This window comes from Neovison vison, chromosome 7 (genome assembly GCF_020171115.1).
Source record: "Neovison vison isolate M4711 chromosome 7, ASM_NN_V1, whole genome shotgun sequence".
NCBI lineage: Eukaryota > Metazoa > Chordata > Mammalia > Carnivora > Mustelidae > Neogale > Neogale vison.
The window spans coordinates 198061727-198087093 of NC_058097.1; the positions used below are offsets into that span (position 1 = coordinate 198061727).

Genomic DNA, 25367 nt, shown 5'->3' on the forward strand with positions numbered 1-25367 from the left:
GTCTCTCTAATTAGCTACTGCAGGAGAAAAAACTTCTTTCTTTTTGTGTCCAAACTTCAATTCTAGAGTAGTTATATAATTGACCCTGCTTGGATCACACAGTTACTTTCTAGCCAACTGCTGTTGCCAAACAAATGGAATAACGTGATTGACCAGGTTGGGTTTTTGTGTCCATGCCTATGGTTATGGATTGAGGGGATGGAAAACGGCCAGGAAAAAAAGGAGATGGAAAGGGCCAGGATTTGATCAATAAATGCTAGCCTCACCAACAACTGTCCCAACTTCCAACTTGGGACCAACCAGAGAAGACCAAATGTATCCCTAACCGATGACATAGGATGTCCTCTTCTGGTCAGCCAGCCCCCAGCTTTCCCACACCGGTAAGTTCCAGTCAGAGCACACCTGAAGTTTCCTCCCTTCCTGTCATTGAGTCTCTCCCTTGTGCATTCATTTCCTGTACGGTGACTTTCAAACTTTTTCACTAAGAAATTCCTAATGATGAAAGAGAGGGAGCTAGTTATTCTCCTTCTCTGGGGCAGTGGAGGTAAGTGAACAATAAATATATTAAAAATAATAATAGCATAAACAACATCAACCCTGTATTATGCACTTACTATGCACCAAGTTAATGCTAAGGACTTTGCACACATTTTCTCATTTAATCTGTGCAACTAACATGGTTTTTTCTGGACTGGTTGCTGCAGAAGTTGTGGTTCAGAGTTCTATTTTTGTATAAGGTCTGGCCATTGCCCTTTTGAATTCAGTCTTTCAGGAAGAAGTTGTTATGGGTGGAAGAGTATGTGTTGTGTGGACAGAGGTCTCTGTTCTTGGATTCCCCAGGAAAGATTTATGTGAGGATCCATACTGGAATAAAGATAGAAGGAAAGTAGCCAGCACCAAGCAGTTTATTAAGCACAGTACACTCTCAAGAAGGGAGAGTGGGGGGTGCCTGAGTGGCTCAGTGGGTTAAGCCTCTGCTTTATGCTCGGGTCATGATCTCAGGGTCCTGGGATCGAGCCCCATATCGGACTCTCTGCTCTGCAGGGACCCTGCTTCCCCCACCCTCTGCCTGCCTCTCTGCCTACTTGTGATCTCTGCCTGTCAAATAAATTTAAAAAAAGAAGAAGAAGAAGAAGGGAGAGTGGGCAGAACCAGATTTGGCAATTGCTCTATGGTTAGAGAATGTCTCTTCTTTTTATGTTTGCAGAAGCAATGAGTCGTGGCTAGGGTAATCTCCCACAGAGGTTGTTTCCAATCACCTAGGGCACTCCTACTGGTTGGGAGGGAGAGTTTGGGGCCCTATCAGGCTCTTGCCAGATTGTCATGGCCATCTTCCTCCAGGGAGTGTGGGAATGAGGGGTGGGAGGGTTGAAACCACCATATAAATATATTACAATGAAGTTATGGTTACCCTGGGGCAGAGGTTGACGAGGAGAGTGTTAAAAGCCACAGAGAGGGAGCAAACCAGGAGACAATCTTGACTCCGGGAAACAAACTGAGGGTTGTGGAAGGAGAGGTGGGTGGAAGGATGGGGAACCTAGGTGATAGACATTAAGGAGGGCATGCATAAACAATGAATCTTGGAACACTGAAAAAATAAAATAAACCTTAAAAAAAAAGAAAAGAAAAACCAAAAGGGAGGGGGGCATGTGATGTGATGAGCACTGGTTGTTATATGCAACTAATGAGTCATTGAATACTACATCGTTTTTGGTGTACTATATGTTGGCTAATTTAATTTTTTTAAAAAGCCGCAGTCAGACTTCGAATGTGTCATCTTTTTATCACCACCTTTGTCTCCAGCTCTTAACTAAGAGTCTGCTCTCAGAATCAGGTCCTGCATTATCAGTGTCTTAAATTGGGGAGGCTGTGTGATGCTATTTGTTGGACACAGTGAAAACTTATTTTTGACATTGGCTCATCCAACCAATTAAAAGTTTAAAGCAAATTACTAATGAAAATAAAATTATAATTCAAAAGGCTACTTTGCATATTAGAATAATGTATCCTTTGGTTCAGGCCACTAATCTAGTATCAGATAGTTGTTTTACTGGATAGAAATTAAACTCCTCCCATTGGAAGGACACCATGACAATGGGAGTGGGGGTTATTCAGATACAGGTGATTGGTTCAAGTCATCAAGGGGGTCAGAGTCTTAAGGCAACTCTCTAGGGCTGGTTGAAAAAAATGTATCAACAACAACAACAAAAACTAAGGGCACACGTGGTTTAAAGAATTTAGAGGTGGGATCCTGGAAACTCAGAGGAGGGAGTAGCCTAGGGTTTCAGATCCTTCAGAGCACTCCCGGCTCTGAAGAACCAGACCAATTAAAGTTTATCTTTCTGTTCTTTACAAAAGGTTAAGGGAAAAGACGATTAAAAGGGAAAGATTTGAATTTAAACAATTACAAGAATGAGAAATATTTCGAGCAGAGGAAGTATATCAGTGCGCACAGCATTGCCTTTTTTTTTTTTTTTTTTAAGATTTATTTATTCGACAGGAAGAGACACAGGGAAAGCGGGAACACAAGCAAGGGGAGTGGGAGAGGGAGAAGCAGGCCTCCCGCTGAGCAGGGAGCCATATTCGAGGCTCAATCCCAGAACCCTGGGATTCAACGACTGAGCCACCCAGGCACCCAGTCTCAAATTTTCAGTTACAAAACCTTGGCACATCACGCATTTCGCCCCCAAAGCCAACACCCCAGCTTCATAAAGAGGAAGAGGAAGTTCCCCCTTCCGCCAAGAAGCTCGGGTGAGTGGAGGAGCGGCACAGGGAGACAGCCTGCTGGGGTCAAGCCCGAAGCTGAGACGCGGGTAAGAGGTGTTGCTCGGCGGCCGGGACTTTACGGTAACTGAGCTGCGCGCCGGCCCCGCCCTCGTGCGCAAGCGCGGAGCCGTTGTCCGCGGAGCGGTTGCGAGCCCAGCGGTTTCCCGCACAGGCTCGCCCAGGCGCTGAACCGCGCAGGCTCGGAGGCCGGCCGGGCGGCTCGGCCCAGCCTGAATCCCCAGCGTCTGCCTCCCGCGGCGTCCTCAGTAAGTCGAGGGTCCAGCCGGAACAGCCGCCGGAGACCGGGAAGCACCCTGCCCGGTGGCGGGGGTCCAGGATGGGGTGGGGGCTGGGGGTGGGGGTGGGGGGCCGCCGACGAACTGGCACTGCCTGAGAATGTCAAGGCTAAGGGATTCCAGTTGAGATGTGGCACATCATTTATTGGGGGGCCGGAGAGGGGAACCTGGACCTCTACAACTCGGGGTATCCCCCAGAAATCCGTGTGCATGGCCCAGTATGTTCCCACACGGCCTGGACTGGACGATCCCAGGGAGTTGGATACTGAGTGTCACTGGCAAGTGTATGGGCAGTTCACACCAGAGCACCTTCCCCTGGCTCTGCAGCCCTCCAGGCCTGTTAGGGGCCTATTGGATAAGGCTTGTCTTTCCCCACCAGGAATAATCCCTAAGCCAGCGTTTCCTCCCGCTGAGGTCGTGATGAGGAGTTTGGAATTGGTGGTTACCCTCAGACCCTCAGACTCTTCTTCCTTGCCTGGCGTTCATGATTCCCAGCTGTCTCCCATCCCTAAACTCTGACACCCCCAGAATGGCTTCTGAGGTCCTTCGAGATCTGGCTTTAGAGGATTTAGTAACTTTGCTTTGAAGGGGCATGGCCCTCAGCAGCCTGGTGTCCTTCCCAGAGGCTCCACCTGTGTCCCTGACTATCCCTACATGGTCCAGACTCCAGACCAATCCCAGGGCTCTTGGTTGCCTAGTCAGTGTGGTACCTGCCTTCAGATATCCAGGACTTACAGGCTTGGAAAAGGGGCCATCGTCCTAGGGGATACCCAAGACCAGAAAGAGCCCAGGAGTAGGGCTCAAGCTCTGTCTCTGTCCTCCAACCCCAGGCCCTCGGTCTCAGGAAAATTTTTGTTGCTGTAAACCTTGCCTCCCTCCCGGGGTAGAAACTGGACCTAGTCTCCGGTGGGATCTCCTCCAGGAGATTATGCCCAGGGTAGTTTTCTTGGACCTGTTCGAAGTGACACTTCCATCTTCCTGATCCCTAGGATCCGTCGACATGAATCCCGTCATCGTGGTCCACGGTGGCGGAGCCAGCAGTATCTCTAAGGAACGGAAAGAGCGGGTGCGCCAGGGCATCATCAAAGCCGCAGAGGTGGGTTACAAAATCCTGACGGAGGGAGGGAGCGCAGTTGACGCTGTGGAAGGAGCTGTGGCGTTCCTGGAAGATCATCCTGAGTTCAACGCAGGTATGTTTGCGGTGCAGTTAGTAACTGATGCCAAATGAGGTTAAGCTTATTCCCCGAAATAAATGGAATCTAAAGTGCCAATGAATCTAGTAAGCTTTTTGGTAAAATGTGCTAGAATATTTAATTTTTCTCTTTTTACCTGTTGACCAAGTTGCTTTAAGAATTTTTAAATCCATCAGTTCACTTTTTTTAACTTGCTTCAGAGAATTCACATACTGAGATGGTTTTTTAGTAGATCTTTTCATGAGGTGTGGGAATAGACTCTATACTATATAGCATACCCATATTAAGTTTTGAAAAATATATACACCTGTGTAACCACACCACAAGATTTAAAACATTGCCATCAGGGCACCTGGGTGGCTCAGTCGGTCAGGTGTCTGCCTTCCGCTCAGATCATGGCCCCAGGAACCCCGCATCCCGGGAGCCAGTGCTTCTCCCTCTCCCTCTGCCTGCTGCTCCCCCGCCTGTGCGCTCTCGCTTTTTCTCTCTCTCTGTCAAATAAATAAATAAAATCCTTTTAAAAAAATAAAAATAAAGCATTACCATCATAACCCAGAATTTCCTTCATGCCGCTTTGCATTTAATCTGCCCTCATCCCCACTACCAGTTATCCACTGCTCTTCTGTCATTATAGATTAATTTGCCTTCTCCAGAATTCCATATAAATGGAATCATGCAGAGTGTAATCTTCTCTGTTTGGCTTCTTCTCTAAGTTGATCCCTTTTTAGTAATCATCATAATTACTACAAGTATCTACTATGTATCAGCCAATGGTCTGAGAAATTTGCATGATTAACTCATTTAATCTGCATTATGAGTTAGGTATAATTCTTATGCTCATTGATCTTAAAATAGAGAACCTAAAATCTAGGGATTAAAATACTGCTTGGGGGTGCCTGCCTCAGTGGGTTAAGTCGCTGCCTTCGGCTCAGGTCATGATCTCAGGGTCCTGGGATCGAGTCCCGCATCGGGCTGTCTGCTCAGCAGGGAGCCTGCTTCCTCCTCTCTCTCTCTCTGCCTGCCTCTCTGCCTACTTGTGATCTCTCTCTGTCAAATAAATAAATAAAATCTTTTTTAAAAAAAAAAAAGATTGGGATGATACCACCCACCCAACATCTGTCAGAGAAAAGAATTTCAGGACATCTGAACCAATTAGTCATGAAATACTGAGTATTTGTTCCAGCCCCTCACGTCTGCTAAGCACTCTTTAACACTTATGCAAGATTTCATAGTCAGCCTGACCATAGAATAAGGCATAAGTGCGTTGTTATGGCTATGTTGGTTGAGTTGGAATTTACTAGATGCCCCCCCACCACTGTGAACTGCCTCCCCTGTTGCCAGCAGAGGGAGGGGCCTGCTGTTTCAAGGGAGTCTTGTTCAAGGACATGCCATTAACAGTTGGGACCCTCTGGCTGGCAAACACCCACTTATTCCCAAAGGACTTTGATTTGGAACAGGTCTTCTGGTCTGCCACTCTCTAAACTACTGGGATCAGTCATTTGCATGACCTGGGGAGTATCGATTCAGAACTGGAGTGGCTAGTTCTCATCTTTGCTCTATACCAGAGCCTGCCTTCTAAGTGACCCACTTCTTCTGTTCCAGGTGTCTGCTATGCAGCACATTGAGGGAGAAGAGAGTAGAATCGTACAATCTGTAGCTTTTCTGGATTCCTCATTTAGCATAATGCGTTGGAGGGCCACCCATGTTGACACAAGTATTAATAGTCCATCCGTGGGGTGCCTGGGTGGCTCAGTGGGTTAAAGCCTCTGCCTTCGGCTCAGGTCATGATCCCAGGGTCCTGGGATCGAGCCCCGCCTCGGGCTCTCTGCTCCGCAGGGAGCCTGCTTCCCTTCTTCTCTCTCTGCCTGCCTCTCTGCCTTACTTGTGATCTCTGTCTGTCAAATAAATAACAAAAATCTAAAAAAAAAAAAAATAGTCCATCCGTTCCTACTGTTAAGTAGCATTCCATTGTATGAATATACTAATTCTCGGTCATTCACCAACCAGAAGACATGGCCAGTTGGGGGCCATTACAGATCACTAGAAACAATTGCATACAGGTTTTTGTGTGAACATAAGTTTTTCTTTCTCTTGGGTGAATACAAAGGTGTGGGATTGCTGGTTGTAGGGCAGGTGTGTATATCACTTTATTTGAAACTGCCAAACTGTCTTCCACAGTGACTCCCACTTTCCCTTCCCACCAGCAGTGTATGAAAGCTCTAGTTTCTCCACATCCTCACCAGCTCTTGCTGTTGTCAGTATTTGTGTTTTAGCCATTCTAACAGCTGTGTGGTGGGATCTCGTTCTAGTGTTAATTTGCATTTCCCTAACAGCAAATGTTTATTGTAATATCTTTTCAAGTATTTTGTCAATTTCTGTATTGTGTTTTTTATTTATTACTGAGTTTTAAGAATTCTTCATAAATTCTAGATGTTGGCCTTTTAATCAGATATGTGATTTGCAAATAATTTCTTTCGGTCTGTGGCTTGTCTTTTCTTTCTCTTAAGGGTGTCTTTCAATGAACAGAAGTTCTTAACTTTGTAGGAGTCCAATTTTATAATGGACTGTGCTTTTTGTGTCATACCTTAAGACCTATCTGTCTATGCTGAGTGGCTCAATGATGTAAACATCTGCCTTCGACTGATATACTGGAATTGAGCCCCAAGTTGGGCTCCTTGCTCAATGGGGAATCTGCTTCTGCCTCTGCTCATACTCTCTGTCTCTCTCTTTCACTCTCTCTCTCTTTTTCTCTCTCTCTCAAATAAATGAAATCTTTTAAATATATATAGATATCTATATCTATATATATCTCTGCCTAAGGCAGGGTCACATATGTTTTCTTTTATGTGTTTTCTAGAAATTTTATAGTTTCGGTTTTTGTATTTACATCTCTGATCCATTTTTAATAATTTTTTGTATATGATGTGAGGTATTTATCAAGGTTGTTTTTGCATAATTTTTCCAGCACCAATTATTGAAAAAGCAATTCTTTCTTCATGGAATGCCTTTCCACCTTTGTGAGAAATCACTTGACTTTGTATATATGGGTCTATTTCTGGACTCTAATCCATTCGCCTATGAGTGTAACCTTTCACCAATACCACACTGGATGACTGTAGTTTTATATTAAGTCTTAAAATCAGGTAGTAAGAGTCCTGCAACTCTTGGTGCATATGTGGGTAATTGTTTCGGCTATCCTAGTCCCTTTGTCTTTCCCACCAATTTGAGAATCAGCATGTCAGTTTCTACCAAAAAAAGTCCCGCTAGGATTTTGACTAGGATTGTATTAACTCTATAGATCAGTTTGGGCGAATTGAAATCTGAGCAGTACTGAGCCTTTCAATCCAGTACTTCCAAAGCATGGTATATACTTGCATTTGTCTAAATCTTTGATCTCTCTCATGCGTGTTTTGTGGTTTTTAGCATGCATATCTTATAAATATTTTGTTAGATTTATACTTAGTTATTTCATGTCTTTTGGTACTATTGTAAATGTTACTTTTTACGATTGTCACTAGTATGAAAGTACAATTGGGGGCACCTGGGTGGCTCAGTGGGTTAAGCCGCTGCCTTCGGCTCAGGTCATGATCTCGGGGTGCTGGGATCGAGCCCCGCATCAGGCTCTCTGCTCAGCAGGGAGCCTGCTTCCTCCTCTCTCTCTGCCTGCCTCTCTGCCTGCTTGTGATCTCTCTCTGTCAAATAAATAAATAAAATCTTCAAAAAAAAAAAAGTACAATTGATCTTTTTCATACTTGCCATCTGTAGATCTTCTTTGGTAAGGTGTCTGTTCAGGTCTTTGTCTCATTTTGTTGTTATTTTTTGTTTTTTGTTTTTCCTTCTTTATCTCATTTTTTAATCAGATTTTTTGTTTTCTTATTGTTGAGTTATAAGAATTCTTTGTGTATTTTAAATAATAGTCCTCTATCAGGTGTGTCTTTTAAGAATGCTTTTCCTAGTCTCTGGCTTGTCTTCGCATTCTCTTGACAGTGTCTTTCATATGGCAGAAATTTTTTGTTTTAATGACGTCTAGCGTAACAATTTTTTTCTTTCACGGATCATGCCTTTGGTGTCGTATCTTAAAAGCCAACCCAAGGTCATCTGGATTTTCTCCTATGTTATCTTCTAGGAGTTTTATAATTTCACATTTTACATTTAGGTGTGTGTTCCATTTTGAGTTAATTCTATGAAGAGGGTCTGATCTGGGTTTAGATTTGGTTTTTTTGCCTATGGATGTCCAATTGTTCCAGAACTATTGTTGTAAAGACTTACCTTTGCTCCCCTGGATTGCCTTTGTCTGAAGATTCTGAACCCAATTCCAGTGCATGGGTAGGTTTTCCCACACCAAGCACTTTTCCTACACCAGCTGAGTATTCTATAATTTAGCTCATTTCTGACACTGTCCCCCTGGAGGTAACATCAGATTCCACAGGTGAGGGGGCCTCAGTGGCTCAATTGCTTAAATGTCAGCTCAGGTCATGATTCCTGGGTGAGGGGATCAGGTCTGGCATCAGGCTCCCCGCTCAGCAGGGAGTCTGCTTCTTCCTCTGTCCCTCCCCTTCCCTGACTTATGTGCCCGTGCGCTCTCTCTCTCTCTCTCTCTCTCAAATAAATAAATAAATAAAATCTTAAAGGTGAAGGGCTCAGTCCCACAAGACTACCCTCCACTTCAGATGCCAACTGTGAATCTAGGTTGTTCCTTGTGCTTCTGACCTACTGGCTGTAAATTAAGTAATTAATAAAGTCCTTTTTTTTTTTAAGATGTTACATTTATAGGGGCACCTGGATGGTATGGTCGGTTGGGCATCTAATCCTTGGTTTTGGCTGAGGGTCATGAGATCGAGCCCCACTTCAGGCTCCATGCTTACTTAGCACAGAGTCTGCTTGTGTTTCTCTCTCCCTCTCCCTCTGCCTCTCCCCGCCTTGCATGTGCTCTCTCGTGCACATGAGTTCTCTCTCTAAAATAAATTAGTCTTGTTTTTTAAAGATTTTATTTATTGATTTGAGAATAAGAGAGAGTGTGCAAGAGAAAGAGCACAAGCAGGGGGAGCAGGAGAGGAAGGGAGAAACTGACTCCTCACCCAGCCGGGAGCCTGACGTGGGGCTCCATCTCTGCACCATGAGATTGTGACCTGAGCTGAAGGCAGCCACTTAGCCAACTGAGCAACCCAAGTGCCCCTAAAATAAATCTTTAAAAAAAAAAGAAAAGATGTTGAATTAATTGGCGTAAGAGTTATTTACAATGTAGTTTTTTGTTTGTTTGTTTGTTTGTTTTTGATGTCTGTAAGGTCTCGAGAGAGGTCCCATCTTTCATTCTTGATATTTGAATTTTTGTCTTTCTTTCTTGGTTGGTCTAGCTAGAGTTTATCAAGTTTGGTTTTTGGGGTTTTTTGGTTTTTGGTTTTCAGAAAAACAGTAGCTTTTGGTTTTTGGAGGGTTTTGTGGATTTTTTTATTGTTTTTTTCTTTTACTATTTTTCTTTTCTGAATTTCGTTGATTTATCTGTATTATTTCCTTTCTTCAACTTACTTTAGGAATAATTTACTATTATTTTTAGATCATTAATTTGAGACCAGTCTTTTTTTTTTTAAAGATTTTATTTATTTATCAGAGAGAGGGGGTGGGGAGAGCGAGCACAGGCAGACAGAATGGCAGGCAGAGGCAGAGGGAGAAGCAGGCTCCCTGCCGAGCAAGGAGCCCCATGTGGGACTCGATCCCAGGACGCCGGGATCATGACCTGAGCCGAAGGCAGCCGCCCAACCAACTGAGCCACCCAGGTGTCCCGAGACCAGTCTTTTCTAATACAAGCATTTAATACTTTAAATTTTCCTCTAAGCCCTGCTTTGATTATATCCTATAAGTTTTCACATGTTGTCTTCTCATTTTCATTCTGTTCAGAACATGTTATAATTTCATTTGTGACTTCTGCATTGAACAGTGGGTTATTTAAAAGTGGGATAATGTCCAAATATTTGTGGATTTGCCAAATATCTGTCTGATTTTTATTTTAATTCTGTTAACAATCAAAGGACATACTCTGTGTTATTTACATTCTTTTGAACTTTGTAAGGTTTGAGTTTTGACCCAGAATATAGTCTCTCTTAGTATATATCCTACTTGCATTTAAAAAGAATATATACTCTGCTATAGTTGTATGGAAGATTCTGTAAATCTCAGTAAGGTCAAGTTAGTTGATAGTGTTGTTCAGATCTTCTATCCCTTCATTTTCTGTCTATTTCTGTTGATTTCTGAGAGAGGAGTGTTGAAGTCTTTCACTTTAATTGTGGATTTCTCTATTTCTCCTTTGACTTCTATCCGTTTTGCTTCATATATTTAGAAGTTGTTGTTAGGTACATAGGCTGCTGTCTTTGTGTGAACTGACCCCTTTATCAGTTCAAAGTGTCATTATTATTTAACATTCCTTGTTCTGAAGTCTACTTTGCTGGATGTTAATATAGCTTCTCCAGCTTTCATTTAATTCATTTTAGCATGGTATAACTTTTTCCATCCTTTTATTTTTAACCTATCTATATCTTTATGTTTAAAGTGGATTTCTTTTAGGTAGCACATAGTTGTAGCCTACCTTTTTATACAGTCTGACCATCTCTGCTTTTTATTGGGATGTTTATGCCATTTTCATTTAAGGTGATTATTGATATGGTCAAGTATTAATCTGTCATCTTGCTATTTGTCTTATATTTGTCCAATCCATTCATTGTTCCTTTTTTCTCTTTTTCTGTCATCTTTTGAGTTGAGTGTTATTTATGATTCTGTCTTACCTCTTTTGTTGGCGTAATAGTAGACTTCTTTTTTTAGGGTTATTTTAGAGTTTATAGTATACATCTCTCACTTGTAACAGTTTACCTTCAAGTTGTACTTCATACATAATGTCAGAACCTTGTAATGGCATATGTGTTTCCCCTTTCCTTGCCTTTGTGCTATTGCTGTCATAAATTTCACTTCTGTGTATGTTATAAATTGCCCAATATGTTGCTATTATTTTTACCTTAAATAGTTTTATATAGAGATATAGATATACACACACATATACATACATATTTTTTTTGAGAGAGAGAGATTGAGCATGAGTAGAGGGGAAGGGCAAAGGGAGAGGGAAAAGGCAAGAATCTTAAGCAGACCTTGCCGAGTGTAGAGCCCTACGTGGGGTTTGAACTCACAACCCTGAGATCATGACCTGAGCTGAAATCAAGAGTTGGACGCTTAGCCAACTGAACCATCCAGGCACCTCTAAACATTTATATTTTAAAGATATTGTTAAAATAAAGGGAAAAAATGTTTCTGCTTATCCATTTACCAGCCATTTCCTGTGCTTTTCCTTCCTTTGTGTGGCTTATGATTGCTGTCCACTGTCCTTTTCCTTCTTCCTGAGAGACTTCCTGTACAATTTTTGTAATGCACATCTGCTATTGGCCATTTCTTTCAGCTTTTATGTAACTGACAAAGTCTTTGTTTTCAGTTTTTGAAAGATACTTTCACTGGTTATTGAACTTCCAACTTGACAGGCTTTTGTGCTTGTGTGTGTGTGCGTTGTCATTGTTGTTTTTAATTTCAGGGCTTTAAAGACATTGCTCCACTATCTTCCAGGCTGCATCATTTCTGACAAGAAACATATTTTCATTCTCATTTATTTTCCTCTCTTCCTAATGCTTCTCTGAAAATCTTTTAAGATTTTCTGTCTCATTAGCACCAAGCTGTTGGATCAAGATGTCCTTGCATGTAATTTTCTTCATGTATCTTTTGCTTGGAGTTTACTGAGCTTCTCAGATCTGTGAATTTGTAGTTTTAATCAAATGTGAAAATTTTTTCTTGGTTTTTCTTTAAATATTTTGTTGCCCCTCTGTCTCACCTCTCCTTTTAGAGATTCTAATTACACATAGATTGGGTTGCTTGAAATTGTCCCTGAGCTCAATGGTCCTCTGTTAATTTGAGGTTTTTTAATCTTTTTTTATTTTTCATTTTGGGTGGTTTCTATTGCTGTGTCATCGTGTTCATTAGTCTTTCCTGCTACAGTGTCTAACCTTGTTTTAATCCCATCCAGTGTATTTTCCACTTCAGATTTTTTTTTTCATCTCTAGAAGTTCTGTTTGGGTCCTTTTTATATTTTCCTGCATGTTCTGGTACATACAGAATATAGTTATAACAGCTATTTTATTAACATCCTTGTCTACTTTCTATCATTATGTCATTTATGATCTGTTACTATTAAGGAATTATCTATTATCTAATAGATAATTATCTATTAGATATCTATTATCTAATAGATATCTAATAGATAATTATCTATTATACATTATCTATTATGTCATTTATGATCTGTTACTATTAAGGTTTTTTCCCCCCTTCTCGTTATGGGTCATATTTTCTTGCTTTTTTGTGTGCCTGGAAATTTCTTATTGCATGCCAAACATTGTGAATTTTACCTTATTAGGTACTGAGCAGTTTTATAATCCTTTAAATATTCTTGAGCTTTGTTCTTATCCCATTTTACAGATGAGGAAACAGGCACAAAGAGGTTAAGCGTAGCTAGCCTTACAGCCATTATCTGGGCAAAAGCAGTTGGAGGAAAGATGCTGGTGGTAAAGAGAGCAGCATGCACAAGGGCACTGAGCAATGAGAACTCATGGTGCTTTCATGGAAACCTAGTATCTCAGTAAAATGCAGCCAAGGAAGGGGGATACAGCTGGTAAAGGAGATCATAAGCCAGATTGAGAAGGGCTTCATATTTTATATTTTGTAGGTCATGGGGTGCCGAGCTAGATGTGTGTTTCCAATTTTAGTATACGTGCTGCCAAAGCAAGCACTAGATGTGTGTTTCCAAACCTATTTGTCTGGCAATGGAGTAGAGGATGAATTAAAGTCAGTGGCTTAAAGGAAACTTGGGAGCCATTTCTAAGTTCTGAATTCTTGCTTTTCAATTTCTCTTTGGTTTTAGGTTGTGGATCTGTCTTGAATGTAAATGGTGACATTGAAATGGATGCCAGTATCATGAGTGGAAAAGACCTGTCTGCAGGAGCTGTGTCTGCAGTCCGCTGTATAGCAAATCCCATTAAACTTGCACGGCTTGTTATGGAAAAGGTATGTGACGAAAGCATCCTCTTCGTAAGAAATTATTACCGATGTACTTTAGCAACTAAAAGTTGTCTAACTGTAGGGAAATACTTGTGAGCACTGTCCTCCTAAAACCATATAAAAGAACAGAAGCAATGTTATTTAAATTTCTCAAATAAGCCAAGACTCGGCGCTGTTGACTAGTGGAATTTGACTAGTAACCCCTTGTCCAACAATTACTTTGTTTTCACGTTGTCTTCCTGTATTTTTTTAAGTCTTTTTCAACACGTATGACATAAAAGATACAAACTGAACAGACCAACTATTTAATAGCTTGTGTAAAATAAAGATGAATTATGTTCTCTAAACTTAAGATCATACATGAATACCTTTCTAGTACCATTCCATCACTTTGGGAGTTTTTTAAAAATACAAGGTCTCAAGAGTGCCAGGCCCTGTTCAACATTCAGAAAAGCAAGCCAGTGTAATTTGCATCTTTGAGGCTTTGTACCCAGAGAGAAGTAATTATATCCACACAGTTGGAACGGTTAAAAAGATTTTAACTATTTCAAAAAACTAACCATGTTTCTGTTTCTTTCTGGCTCAAGACAACTCACTGCTTTCTGACTGACCAGGGCGCAGCAAAATTTGCAGCAGCCATGGGAGTTCCCACGATTCCTAAAGAGCAGCTGGTGACAGAGAGAAACATAAAACGTCTAGAAAAAGAGAAAAATGAGAAAGGTGCTCTGAAGCTAGGCTTCCAACAGTAAGTGTCACCTATGGCTCGCAGTTTGCGGACTTACTCAGGTGTATCAGACAAGTATCTGATTATCTACATTTCGTAGATAAGTCAGGAATCACTTGGTAGTTTCTGTTTTTGTACAGAGCAATTGACACTGTATCATGGAAAGACTGCTCTTTTGATTCTTACATTTAACCTCATTTATTGGTCCTATAATAACAACTCAGATTCGGCCAATAGTAGAGTGCCTTATGTTACGGGATTAACTGCCGATGCCTCTTGATTAGTTTGTACCATAAGCAGACAAAACAAGCTGTCTGGGATCTCGTGAACCCTCTGAAGTTACTTGAGCATGCTTCCCTAGTGCAGAGAAATCCGTACAGTTCCTAGAAGTTTGAATTAATCATTGAATTACGGTTTTCTGTGTTACAGATTTCAGAAGCCCAAAATAAAAGCCCCATTATTCAAAGCAAAATTTGAAAAATAAAATTGGAATATGGGCTAGGAGTTTATAGTGGGATATAATTATTAACTCTGCACACTCCTTCTAAGATCTGTCATTTTGAACCGGCAGTATACTTTAATATTACCTAGGGAGCTTTTTCAAAATATACATGCCTGGTCCTCTTCCCTGAAGAATTTAATTTAATAGATTTGAGGTGAAGAGGCCAGGCAGATGTATCAGGAGAAAGTTTCCCAGGTAGTTCTGATGTGTCCCCAGGTTAAGAATCCATTTTACAAAATCAGTCATGTACTGGTAGCTTTTGATAACCTTACCAAGTGTGTAGGCTTAGAGTCACAGGAATGGGGCTGCTTTATCGATGGTTCTTGGGTGTTTTACCAGATGTTACCACATCACTTTCCAGAAATTCTGCAACAGCTCACATCTCTACCAGCCAGTATTCCCCTTAGATATAAGCGAGAGGGACCCCGTCCTGGGTCCTGCGCTTTAGAGGAACACCACCCCCATCACAAATACACAAAACAGTTGGCTTATTACGACACCTGGGGCACCTCTGTCACTCAGCAGTGGCATAACATGACCCTTAACCCTCATCATCCACTCTTGTGATTAATACCACTCAGCCCCCAGGGAAATGCTTCTCTGCATCTCTTGCTCTATGTCTTGGAAGTGAAGGCCACCTAAATCTAAAGATTTATGGATTGTGCCACTGCTGATACCAGAAATGGACACTGCTTCGGAGTGGGGGGAGGAATTGAACAGCAGAAGGACTTAGGCAAGAGGAAAAGACAAGACAAATGAATAACTTGTCAAATAAATTCTTATATAACAAAGTAATTGTTTCCCAGTAGTGCCAAGTATCCATTTTCTTGCCTCCTTACATGTTCTATGCTATGGTTCTGGTGGGATTCGTGGATTAGTACAATATCTGCAAGACTTGCATATGAGGACGAATGCCCATGAGTCTAAAATATGTAAATGTGTAGGACTAGACCAGCACTGTCCAACAGGAAGACAAAATGCATTTGCAATTTAAAATATTTCTAGTGGCCACAATAAAAAAGTAAAAAGAAACAGGTATGGGGCACCTGGGTGGCTCGGTCAGTTAAACATCTGACTCTTGATTTTGGCTCAGGTCATGATCCCAGGGTCATGAGATCAAGCCCCACATCAGGCTCCACACTCAGTGCTGGTCTGCTTGAGATTCTCTCCCACTGATCCTCCCCACCCCACCTCACACTCTCTCTGTCTCTAACAAAAAAACAAAACAAACAAACAAAAAATACACAGATGAAATTAATATATTTAACCCAATATAACCAAAATATTTTCATTTCAGCATGTAATCAATATAAGAAATTATTTGAGATATTTTACAGTCTTCTTTCACACTAAATCTTCAGAAATCTGACCCATGTGGTAGGCTTACAGCACACCTCCCCACCTCACCCTGGGGGCTGCCCACACTTCCAGTGGCCAGTGGTGCGGGTAGCTCATGCCGGCCACATTGGACAGTGTGGGTCTCGACAGAACTTGCCTGAAGATCTAGAAAAAACCTGCTCTATGTTGGCAACTAAATGGACATTGTATGTTAGCTATGATTATATTTGTAAAAATATGTTAAAATTTTTAGCTTTTAAGGAATTTTAAAATGTTATATTCACTAATTATAATTCATGTTTTACCTGTACTATTAATAGGTAATTCGGTATATTTTAGGAAAAAGCCTAACTTTTTGAAGTTATATCTGCAGTTCATTTGTATTTACTCAGTTACATATGCTGTTCATTTTTGATGAAAATAATCCTAATTTTGTACACTTTCAAGACAATTACATCTTTTTAATCCCTAGATTATTGAAAATGCATGTTAAGTCAAGATTTTGATAGAAAAAGAATACATGGGCTCTCTGCTCAGCAGGGAGCCTGCTTCCCTTCCTCTCTCTCTGCCTGCCTCTCTGCCTACTTGTGATCTCTTTCTGTCAAATAAATAAATAAATAAATCTTTAAAAAAAAGAAAAAGAATACAAAAGTGAACAAAAGAAAACAAAAAATTGAGAGGTAAAAAGGAAAATAATTTTCCAGGATACAGTCCACATTCATTTTGAAAAGGAACGTAGTAAAGAGGCGTCTTTCAGGATGGTCCACCTAATGTTCACAAGCAGGACATTCCAGATTCTTGGTCCAGTGAAGATTTAATTACCTTTTGGAACAGTGGAAATTATTAAGAACATTATTCTTGCCACATCCTCAGTTTGTACAGTTCCAATGAAATCCCAGCGGTTTTTCATCCTTTACTGCAGGAAGAGCAAATTGCTCATCACAAAGAATCACACAGCAAAAGGACATGTGTAGGCAGTAGGATTGGGCAGTAGGATAGAGGAAAAAGAAAAAGACCATCTGAAACAGGGATGTAATGTTCTTAAAAGAATAATTCAGTGTGCCCAATATTTAGCCATGGCACTCCGTCATCAACACTGTGTTTACAAAACACAATGGGACATTTCTAGGCTTAATAAAAATTATTTCAGAATTCAATAATACATGTAATTAAGACAAAAAATGATAAAACCAACGATCGCTATCTAGGATAGAGAATTCAGACATTAATTTAGTGGGTGATAAGCGAGAGAGGAAATCAAATACCTAAAATGTCTTTAACAAAATATTCAGTTCAACTAGAAGGTACCATGGTCAGAAGACATGTCAAGCAACTAACATTTATTCTATGTATTGCTGTACCACCCCTAGAAGAAAAACAAGTCTAACTCACCGGCTTTTTGGAAGTAGACATTTTGGATTTAGAGAAGAAGTGGGGAGAACTTTTCATCTTAGGCATCAGTTTAAAAGACCATCAAAGGCCATGTGGCACCTGGGTAACTCAGTCGGTTAAGTGACCAACTCTTGATTTTGACACAGGTCATGATCTCAGGGCTGTGAGATCAAGCCCCACGTCAGGCTCCACACTCAGTGCAGAGTCTGCTTAAGATCCTCCCTCTGCCTCTCCCCTTTACCCATCTGCACATGCACACGTTCTCTAAAATAAAGCTTTAAAAAAGTAAAAGACTGTCAAAGGCAAGCCTGTGATAATGGAGTGAACATGGTTGGTAAATAAAAGATATATAAACATGAAGTTTAGCCAAGAGCCCAGAAGTCTTCGATGTGATGTGTAGGCTCACAGTTCGAAACTACTTCTAGGAGGTGTGCCCCTAGTGTGCGCCAGCGCCGACGTGGTGGACAGGAGAAGGTCCAACGCGGGATTCTCTAGACAGGCCCAAAATGGAACGGCGTGCTCAAACTCCTATCTGACTTTGGAACAAATCTCTGACAGATGGTGGCAATGACCAACTCAGTTCTGTTAAAGTAATCACATTGAATTTAGATTTTAAAATTCCATGAAACCACAGAAGATTCTCAAAGAGTAAATTATGGACTTAGTGAAATTAATTTTAATGCTACCTACAGTCAATGAATATGAACTCTTAATTTCTATTGATAAGCTTAATTAAAGCTTTAAAAACCTTTTTGGCTATTTCACTTTTAAAAAGTTTGAAAACATATCATAAATATATTATTGAATATATATTGAATATATATTATTAAAATAAGTTTAGAGAAAAACAAAATCACACTGCATGGAAAATATGCAAGAAGAATAACATTACAGGGGCTCCTGGGTGGCTCAGTCTGTTACTTAAGAGTGTCCAACTCTTCATTTCAGCTCAGGTCATGATTCAGGGCCATGAGATCAAGCCCCAGGCTTGATGTAGCGCCTGATTGGGATTCTCTTTCCCTCTCCCTCTGTGCCTCCCAGCCACTTGCGCACTCTGCACTCTCTCTAAAAAGAGAAGAAGAATAGTATTCCGTGAAATAAAAGGAACCTGAAAGAAGTCAACAAAAATTCTTGCCTACCTTGAAGGAGAAGATTCATGTACAAATAATCCCCAAATCAGCTCCCATAGAGGCTGTCCTTCTGTCTGTTGTGTATCAGAGCGTACTGCCATTTGAAGAGAGACGTGGCCAAAAACAAGACAGCTGCTGCTTTCAGTCTTCTTTATAATACACTGGCAGTGAAATGTGAAAGAGCTGCATGGATCTAGACGCTCCTGAAGAGACGGTATAAATGACTACGGGGAGCGATCGTGACATGTATGATCAAATTATGAAATAGTGTCTTCTGTTACAGAAATGTATCCTGCATGCCTGGTAGCATTTGAGCTGGTAATGTTCAAATCAGGAGTTCCTTTCCAAATCTAAGGATTGCATTAAGAATTTTGTTGCGCATTCCAGTTGCTGCTGCCTCAGCAGAGGGAAGCTTCTCCAAATTAAAAACCTGCTAAGAACTACACAGACTCAAAAAAGATCTGTCTTATGTGGCAGTTTGTCAAGAGAATGCATGTTGTACAGACATACGATTATAAGAACTTACTGCTTCCTGAAATGAAAGCAGGAAAATCAACCTCATGGAGTAAACACTTAATAATTTATAGGGGGTGTGTGTGTGTGTGTGTGTCCCACTCATCCAGCCATCAAGAGCTGATCAACAAAAGACCCAGATGGGCACAATAATAATTACATTAAGTCATTATTGGTAGTTTGTCCACTTTTGGTCTTGTAAAAACCATGGCTTTACAATATTTTTGAAGACATATGCACCACACTAAGATAAAAGAACATATCTACAACTTCTAAAAAGTGAACAGATGGTGTAATGGCTACCGTTTGTATCTTGTAGTCATGCCTCCACACCTTACGAATGTTAGGGGTGGGCCTGCCACCAGCAGAGTCTCGGGGTGTCCCCCGCATGAGGAGGGTAACACTGTCACTTTAAGTTGTATCCCCTATCAACACGTGTGAGCTTTTGGCATTTGTTGGTGGGCCATTTGTTTCTATGGATTTGCCTATTTTTATCCTATGATCATTTTTTTCTCTTTCACTGTTAGGTCCCTTCTTCTCCGTCTTAAGGCTGTCTACTCTGTTTAAAAAAAAAAAAAATTCCAAATCTGTTATTTTTAGTCTTGCTTTTGCTTTGCTTGTGGTATTTTTGCCATACACAAGTTTTTAATTTTTTGTAATCAAATACGCAGCCCACCTCTCTCGTATAGTTTGTAGGACTAGAAACGTACGTAAAAGGTATTTCCTACCCTGAGATATCTGTAGTCCCCTAGACTTTCCTGAAGAATTCTGTTTTATGTTTTACATTCAGGCCTTGAACTCTCTGGAGTTGATTTTTGTGAATGCAGGAAGACAGGGTTCCTGTTTTCTTCCTAGCAGACTGCCAAATTTCTCTTTGTAGCCCCCTGAATGCCAGCCCACACCCAGCTGCAATTTGCTCCCTCCGTGTGATTGCCCAATAGGTACCTCAAGCTTGTGTCCACAACTGAACCCAGCATTTCCCCCACCTAATCTCACTCCCCATGCACTGTGAACCAACAGACACCAAAAAACTTATTCCTAATAGTCTGCATTTCAGTGAATGGTTTCTGTACCCTTTTGGTTCTGGAAGCCAAAGCCTTAGAGCCATCCCTAATCTCTTTCTTAACCAGCTCGCCCACAGAGTCGGTCAGCTCTGCCTTCAGTGTCCTAAGCCAAGCCCACTTCTCTGTGTCCCAGGGGCACCCTAATGAGGCCAGCGACCCTTCAAGCCTCCTGACAGTCTCTACTTCCACTCTGGTCTCCCTCAGTCCACACACAATTGCCAGAGTAATTATTCTAAGAGAAACTTTTCGTACATGTACAGTCTGCCTCCGGAAGTGCATAAGTCTTACATCACCTCTGATGACTTTTCACAGTGGACCCATATAACCAGCCTCCAGGTGGGGAAACAGATCATCAGCCGATGCCCTCCCCACCCCCCACCCCCCCCCCAACCCCGCCATGCTCCCTTCCATTCCCAGTCCTGCCCTAAAGGCAGCCACTTACCTGGCTTCTAACACTGTAGACGGCCATTGCCAGTTTTTGAACTTGATTTAAGTGAAACCATATAGTATGTACTTTATTTGCTGCCTTCTTTCCTCATTGCATTTCTGAGACCCTTCCATGTGTCACATCCACAGTAGCGCATGCTCATGGCCGTAGAGGATTCTGTTCCATGCCTACATCTCAGCCCATCCCCTCTGCCTCTGCTAGACATTTACATCCCTTTCAGGTTTCTGTTACTACAAACAGTCCTGCTGTGAACATTTTGCTGTATGTGTTTTGGTGAATGGAGCTCCACATTTCTGTTGGGAGAATGCAGAAATGTGGGAGTGTGATTGCCAAGTCAGCGTTGGTAGATTCTGCCAGATGGTTTTCCAAAGAGTTGCCCCAGTTTATGTTTCTAGCAGTAGTGACTGAGCATTCCAGTTCTGCATATCCTGACCCACACCTGCTACTGGGTAGTCTTCGTTTTTAGCCATCCTGATGGATGGGTGTAGTGGTAAAGAATGATATTTTTAAAACTGAACTCATCTTGTGACACATCTCGGCTCAGGTTTGGCAACATCTTCCCATCTCACTCAGGGCCTATGTGTAGGAGGACCCTATAATTTAGTGTTCAGATCAGAACTTGACTTTGAGAGTGAAGGGGGAACTGTTACACAGGGATAAATCAGGACCGTTCTGGGTCACCAGGGTACAGTCACCCCGCCCATCAGAGCCTCCATGGTCTGGCTGCTGGCCATCCCCTGAGGCCCCCTATCCTCTGTCCCTCACTTTATTCACTGCAACCGCAGTGACCTCCAAATTCCATGAGTTTCACAACCATGTTCCAGCTTCAGGAGCATCCTCCCCAGCAAGCCTGGGGATTGCCCTCACCTCCTTCAGAGAGGCCCTGCATAAAGCCCTCTCCATACTGCTGGAGTCGTCATCATTTTTACTGTTGTTCCATAAAAAAATTTTTATCACCCTGTTGCCCTCTGCCCCCAAATGCAAGCTGCACAGGAGAAGGGACTTTGTCCGTTCACTTCACTGCCCTGCCCAGCACTTACTACATGCCTCGAATATAGTTCATTATAGAATCTGGGTGGTGGGTATTATAGCTGTTGTTCAGTTTCTTCCTATTCTTTTTACTTGAAATGTATAATACATTATGGAAAACAGTAGCGTATTACATCTTTACAGCAAACCCTGTGACACAGGCAAAGTGGGGTGTGACAGGCAGCATCAGCATCACCTGGGAGGCTCTGAGAAATGCAAGATCTTGGATCCCCCGTACTCACCAATTCAGGATCTCGGGGGTGGGCCCAGGGATCCAAGGGATTTTTATGCACACAACTTTTGAGATGCACTCAATTGTTTTTTCCCCCGTGTTATAGGAGGAAAAAATGAGACACAGAAAAGAAAACTTAGTAATTAAGTCACAGGGCTAGAGGACGGTGGTGCTGGGATGGGATGTGCTCTAAAGGCTGAGATCTAAAGGGATGTCTAGCAACCTATCTGACCTGCAGAATAAAAAGCTAACGTGAGCCGTAAATGTTGGAATCAAAGCGTGTCCTGTTTGCCCTTAGCACCTAACGTGGGAACTTAAGGGCCATTCAGCTACAATGTTAACTTGTGATGGTGTGTCTCGTCTCAGTCTGTCACTTTTTTCTTTATTCTTGGCAGAGACTTGGGAACAGTGGGGGCCGTCGCCTTGGACTGCAAAGGAAACGTAGCCTACGCAACCTCCACGGGCGGCATCGTTAATAAAATGGTCGGCAGGGTTGGGGACACTCCATGCGTAGGTAGGCTCCCTGGCTGGCTGCTGCCCCGCCCCTTCTGCTTCTGTCCACTGGTCTCCCTCTCTTCCCTCCCCGCCTCTTCCAGCCGCTCCGGCATTTCCGGGAGCGCGGGGGTGGAGGGGGCACCTGTATCTAGCAGGGGAGGGCTTCTCTGAGGCTGGTGGCTCTGGGGATGATGTGGGGAGGCTCAGGTGGCCCCTAGCCAGTCCCCGAGGGTCTCTTTCTTCTCTCTAGCCCCAGGTTCAGGCTCTGCGGTCCTAGTCCGGAAGAGTTACATAGACAAAGCCTCTTTGAGCCCAGGGATGGGCTCAACTCAACACACTGAGAAAAAGCTGAGAATTTAGGTTGATTTCATACCACTAGATTTGAGTGGTATGGAAGTGACATAGTGCTGCTACAAATGGAAGTGTTTGCATTGACATTGAAGTACATCCTCTAGTTCCCAGGCGTGGGTCCGTGGCCTGGCTGGGAGTGGCCGAATGGGCTCTGAGGAGGAGGAGAAGGAGCCTTCCTGGAGGAGCTGCTCCCTGAGTGCTCAGGCCAACCCCTCCCCCCCCACCACCACCACTGATTTCAGGGTCATTACCTGGCCATTTCTACTCCACCTTTGCATCTCAAGGTCACGGCTACTGACCTTCCTTCATACTTTGGCACTCTGGGATTTAGCATTTAGGTAGCATTAGATTTGATACGTGTTTGAATTTCTTCACTGTTGCTGCTCAGTTAGAACCAGTCCACCTTTTTTGAGCAGGATCCGGAGGTTATGCTGACAATGACATTGGTGCCATTTCAACAACGGGTCACGGGGAGAGCATCCTGAAGGTGAATCTGGCCAGACTGACTCTCTTCCACGTAGAACAAGGTACATAGAGCAAGTTCATATAGTCTGAAGACAAGTGAATGGAAGCGATTTATAAATAGGCTGTGAAGTATCTGAAACCCTTTCCCATTTGCTTTAGATGTTCCTTTCAGGTTGTTAACACTACTTTGACTTCTTCCCACCTTGTGTTAGGATCTGGAAAGAAGTGCACTTAGACTGCTGTCATGTTGGGCTTCTCAGGGGCAGTAGAGAGACTTTGAGCCTGGGTGTGGAAGAGAAGGCAGCTCCACTTAGGCTGATGCTAGGCTCCATCTCCATGCAAAGAGGGCCTCTGTGGTGAGGACCCTTCTTTGAAGCATTCAAATAGAAATCATTTGCCCAGGGCACCTGGGTGGCTCAGTAGGTTAAGCCTCTGCCTTTGGCTCGGGTCGTGATCCCAGGGTCCTGCATCAGGCTCTCTGCTCAGCGGGGAGCCTGCTTCTTCCCCTCTCTCTCTCTCTACCTGCCTCTCTGCCTACTTGTGATTCCTGTCTGTCAAATAAATAAATAAAAATCTTTAAAAAATAAATTCTATTTTTAAAAAAAGAAAGAAAAAGAAATCATTTGCTCAAAACCTTTTGTTAAGTCATTTGGGTTTTCAAACTGCAACTGATTCTCCCACCAGATTCCTTTCATTACAATGCGTGTTGTTTCTCAACCTTTCCTTGTTTTCAGGAAAGACCTTGGAAGAGGCAGCCGACATGTCGTTGGGTTATATGAAGTCAAAGCTGAAGGGTTTAGGCGGTGTCATCTTGGTCAGCAAAGCAGGAGACTGGGCAGTAAAGTGGACCTCCACCTCCATGCCGTGGGCGGCCGCCAAGGATGGCAAGCTGCACTCTGGAATCGATCTCCATGAGACCAGTGTCGCTGATCTGCCCTAGGGCTCCAAAGATTGTATTGTAGAAGCTAGCTTGGAGGGAAAGGCCGGTTTCCTGGTGTGGAGACTTGGCTTAATCAATTAGATCTAGAAATGGAAAATTCTGCAGTCTGTCACTCGTTTTGTCGCCTTGATCAATGAGTATCTGAGTGTTTGGTTGAGGGGCGGATCGGGAAGTGCCAAGAGAAACGCCCCACTAAGGTCAAAAAGTAAGACCAGTGCAGATGACCAAGTCCTGAGTCTTTCTTATGAATTGTCCCCAGTATCTTAGATTAGAAAGGAGAAACGACATGATCTGAGCAGAACAGCAGCCACCTCAGTGCAGGGAGTTCCATCTGGGTGGGATCAGAAGACCCGCCACAGGGACAGAAGCGGCAGGCTCAAAAGTTGGGAGGAAGCCAACACCTCCCAAGGCTGTCTTGGTTGCAGAATTCATGTTAAGTCAGAAGAATATCAGGGAAAAGAACCCATGAGAGGAGAAGCTGATTTTTCTTTCTAAGAAGGTTCATATCTCCTCTGACTTACTAATGTAGACATGTTTCTAGATCCTTTAAAAGTAGCCTCTGGTAACCCATAGCCCCCAGTCTGGAGGTGAAGGGTGTAACGGAGACTCTGCGGGGCTCCTGCAGGTCTCGTGGGCTCCCAGGTGAGTCTGCTGGCCTAGCATTTCCCACCAGCCTCTGCCTGCTGCAGGCCCTCCTGGTGCTCGTGCTGAGGAAGGGGGCTCATGAGCTCTCTCTCCGCCGCTGCTCTAACCAGAGCCCATGGGGATGCCCCTCGACCTACTGCATTCCCTCGCTGTCCAGGGCCGTGGGCCCCCACGTGACTGCAGGTACCGCGTGTTCAGCATGGTCAGCATGACAGAAGACGTAATTTCCTTGGCGGAAACTGTTCCTACCCATCTCTCTTTACACTGGAAATGATATTTCTGCTGTGACGGTTTTTTAGTCTGTCAGGTCTTACCTTCTCTCTGGAAAGAAATTGCTTAACTTTAAATTCCATGTGCTACTAATAAAATATATTTTGAAAGAATAACAGTGTGGTTAGGAGTCACTGTTGACAAAGACCAGAGTGTCCACAAGCTCCCGTTGTTTCGGTCAGTTCAGACAGGCGTACTAACTCCAGAGGACTTTCGAGAGGAGGGTGGTGTGGGGGTGTCCATACGTCCTGCCCCATGGAGTAGATTGGACAGTTTTTCAGAGAAATGGAGCTTTTTCTTGGTGGGTTAAAAGAGAAACCAGACCACCATTTGCAAGGATCAGCAGGGAAAATGGTCAATGTTCTCAAAGTTTACCCAACAGCCAGCCCCTTCCTGATCCCTGCCCATGACCTTCCCAGGCTGGCCGGCCGCTCTGAGTTACGGACAAGGAGGTGGCACTCAGGGGCCCGGCTGAGTCTGAATCCTG

General features: G+C 42.9%; 2 protein-coding genes across 3 annotated transcripts in view; both read left to right on the forward strand.

Annotated features, from left to right (window-relative positions):
• The window catches only part of LOC122913691 (secretoglobin family 1D member 2-like), a 27712-nt gene extending 24957 nt beyond the window's left edge, over positions 1 to 2755 (forward strand). Inside the window, exon 3 of the mRNA XM_044260336.1 lies at positions 2693 to 2755. Within this exon, the coding sequence (XP_044116271.1) occupies positions 2693 to 2755 (63 nt within the window). The remainder of the gene's footprint in view (positions 1 to 2692) is intronic.
• Positions 2572 to 24993, forward strand: ASRGL1 (asparaginase and isoaspartyl peptidase 1). Of its 2 annotated transcripts, none has more exons than XM_044259450.1 (7): positions 2572 to 2813; positions 4052 to 4252; positions 13206 to 13348; positions 13930 to 14087; positions 22110 to 22228; positions 22977 to 23087; positions 23760 to 24993. In XM_044259450.1, the coding sequence occupies exons 2-7, from the start codon at positions 4063 to 4065 to the stop codon at positions 23963 to 23965; spliced, it is 927 nt and encodes a 308-aa protein (XP_044115385.1). In that variant the 5' UTR covers positions 2572 to 2813; positions 4052 to 4062; the 3' UTR covers positions 23966 to 24993. The 2 variants fall into 2 exon arrangements, with proteins under 2 accessions (XP_044115385.1, XP_044115384.1); XM_044259449.1 differs by lacking the exon at positions 2572 to 2813 and adding an exon at positions 2930 to 3032.
• Positions 24994 to 25367: the final 374 nt, after the last annotated feature.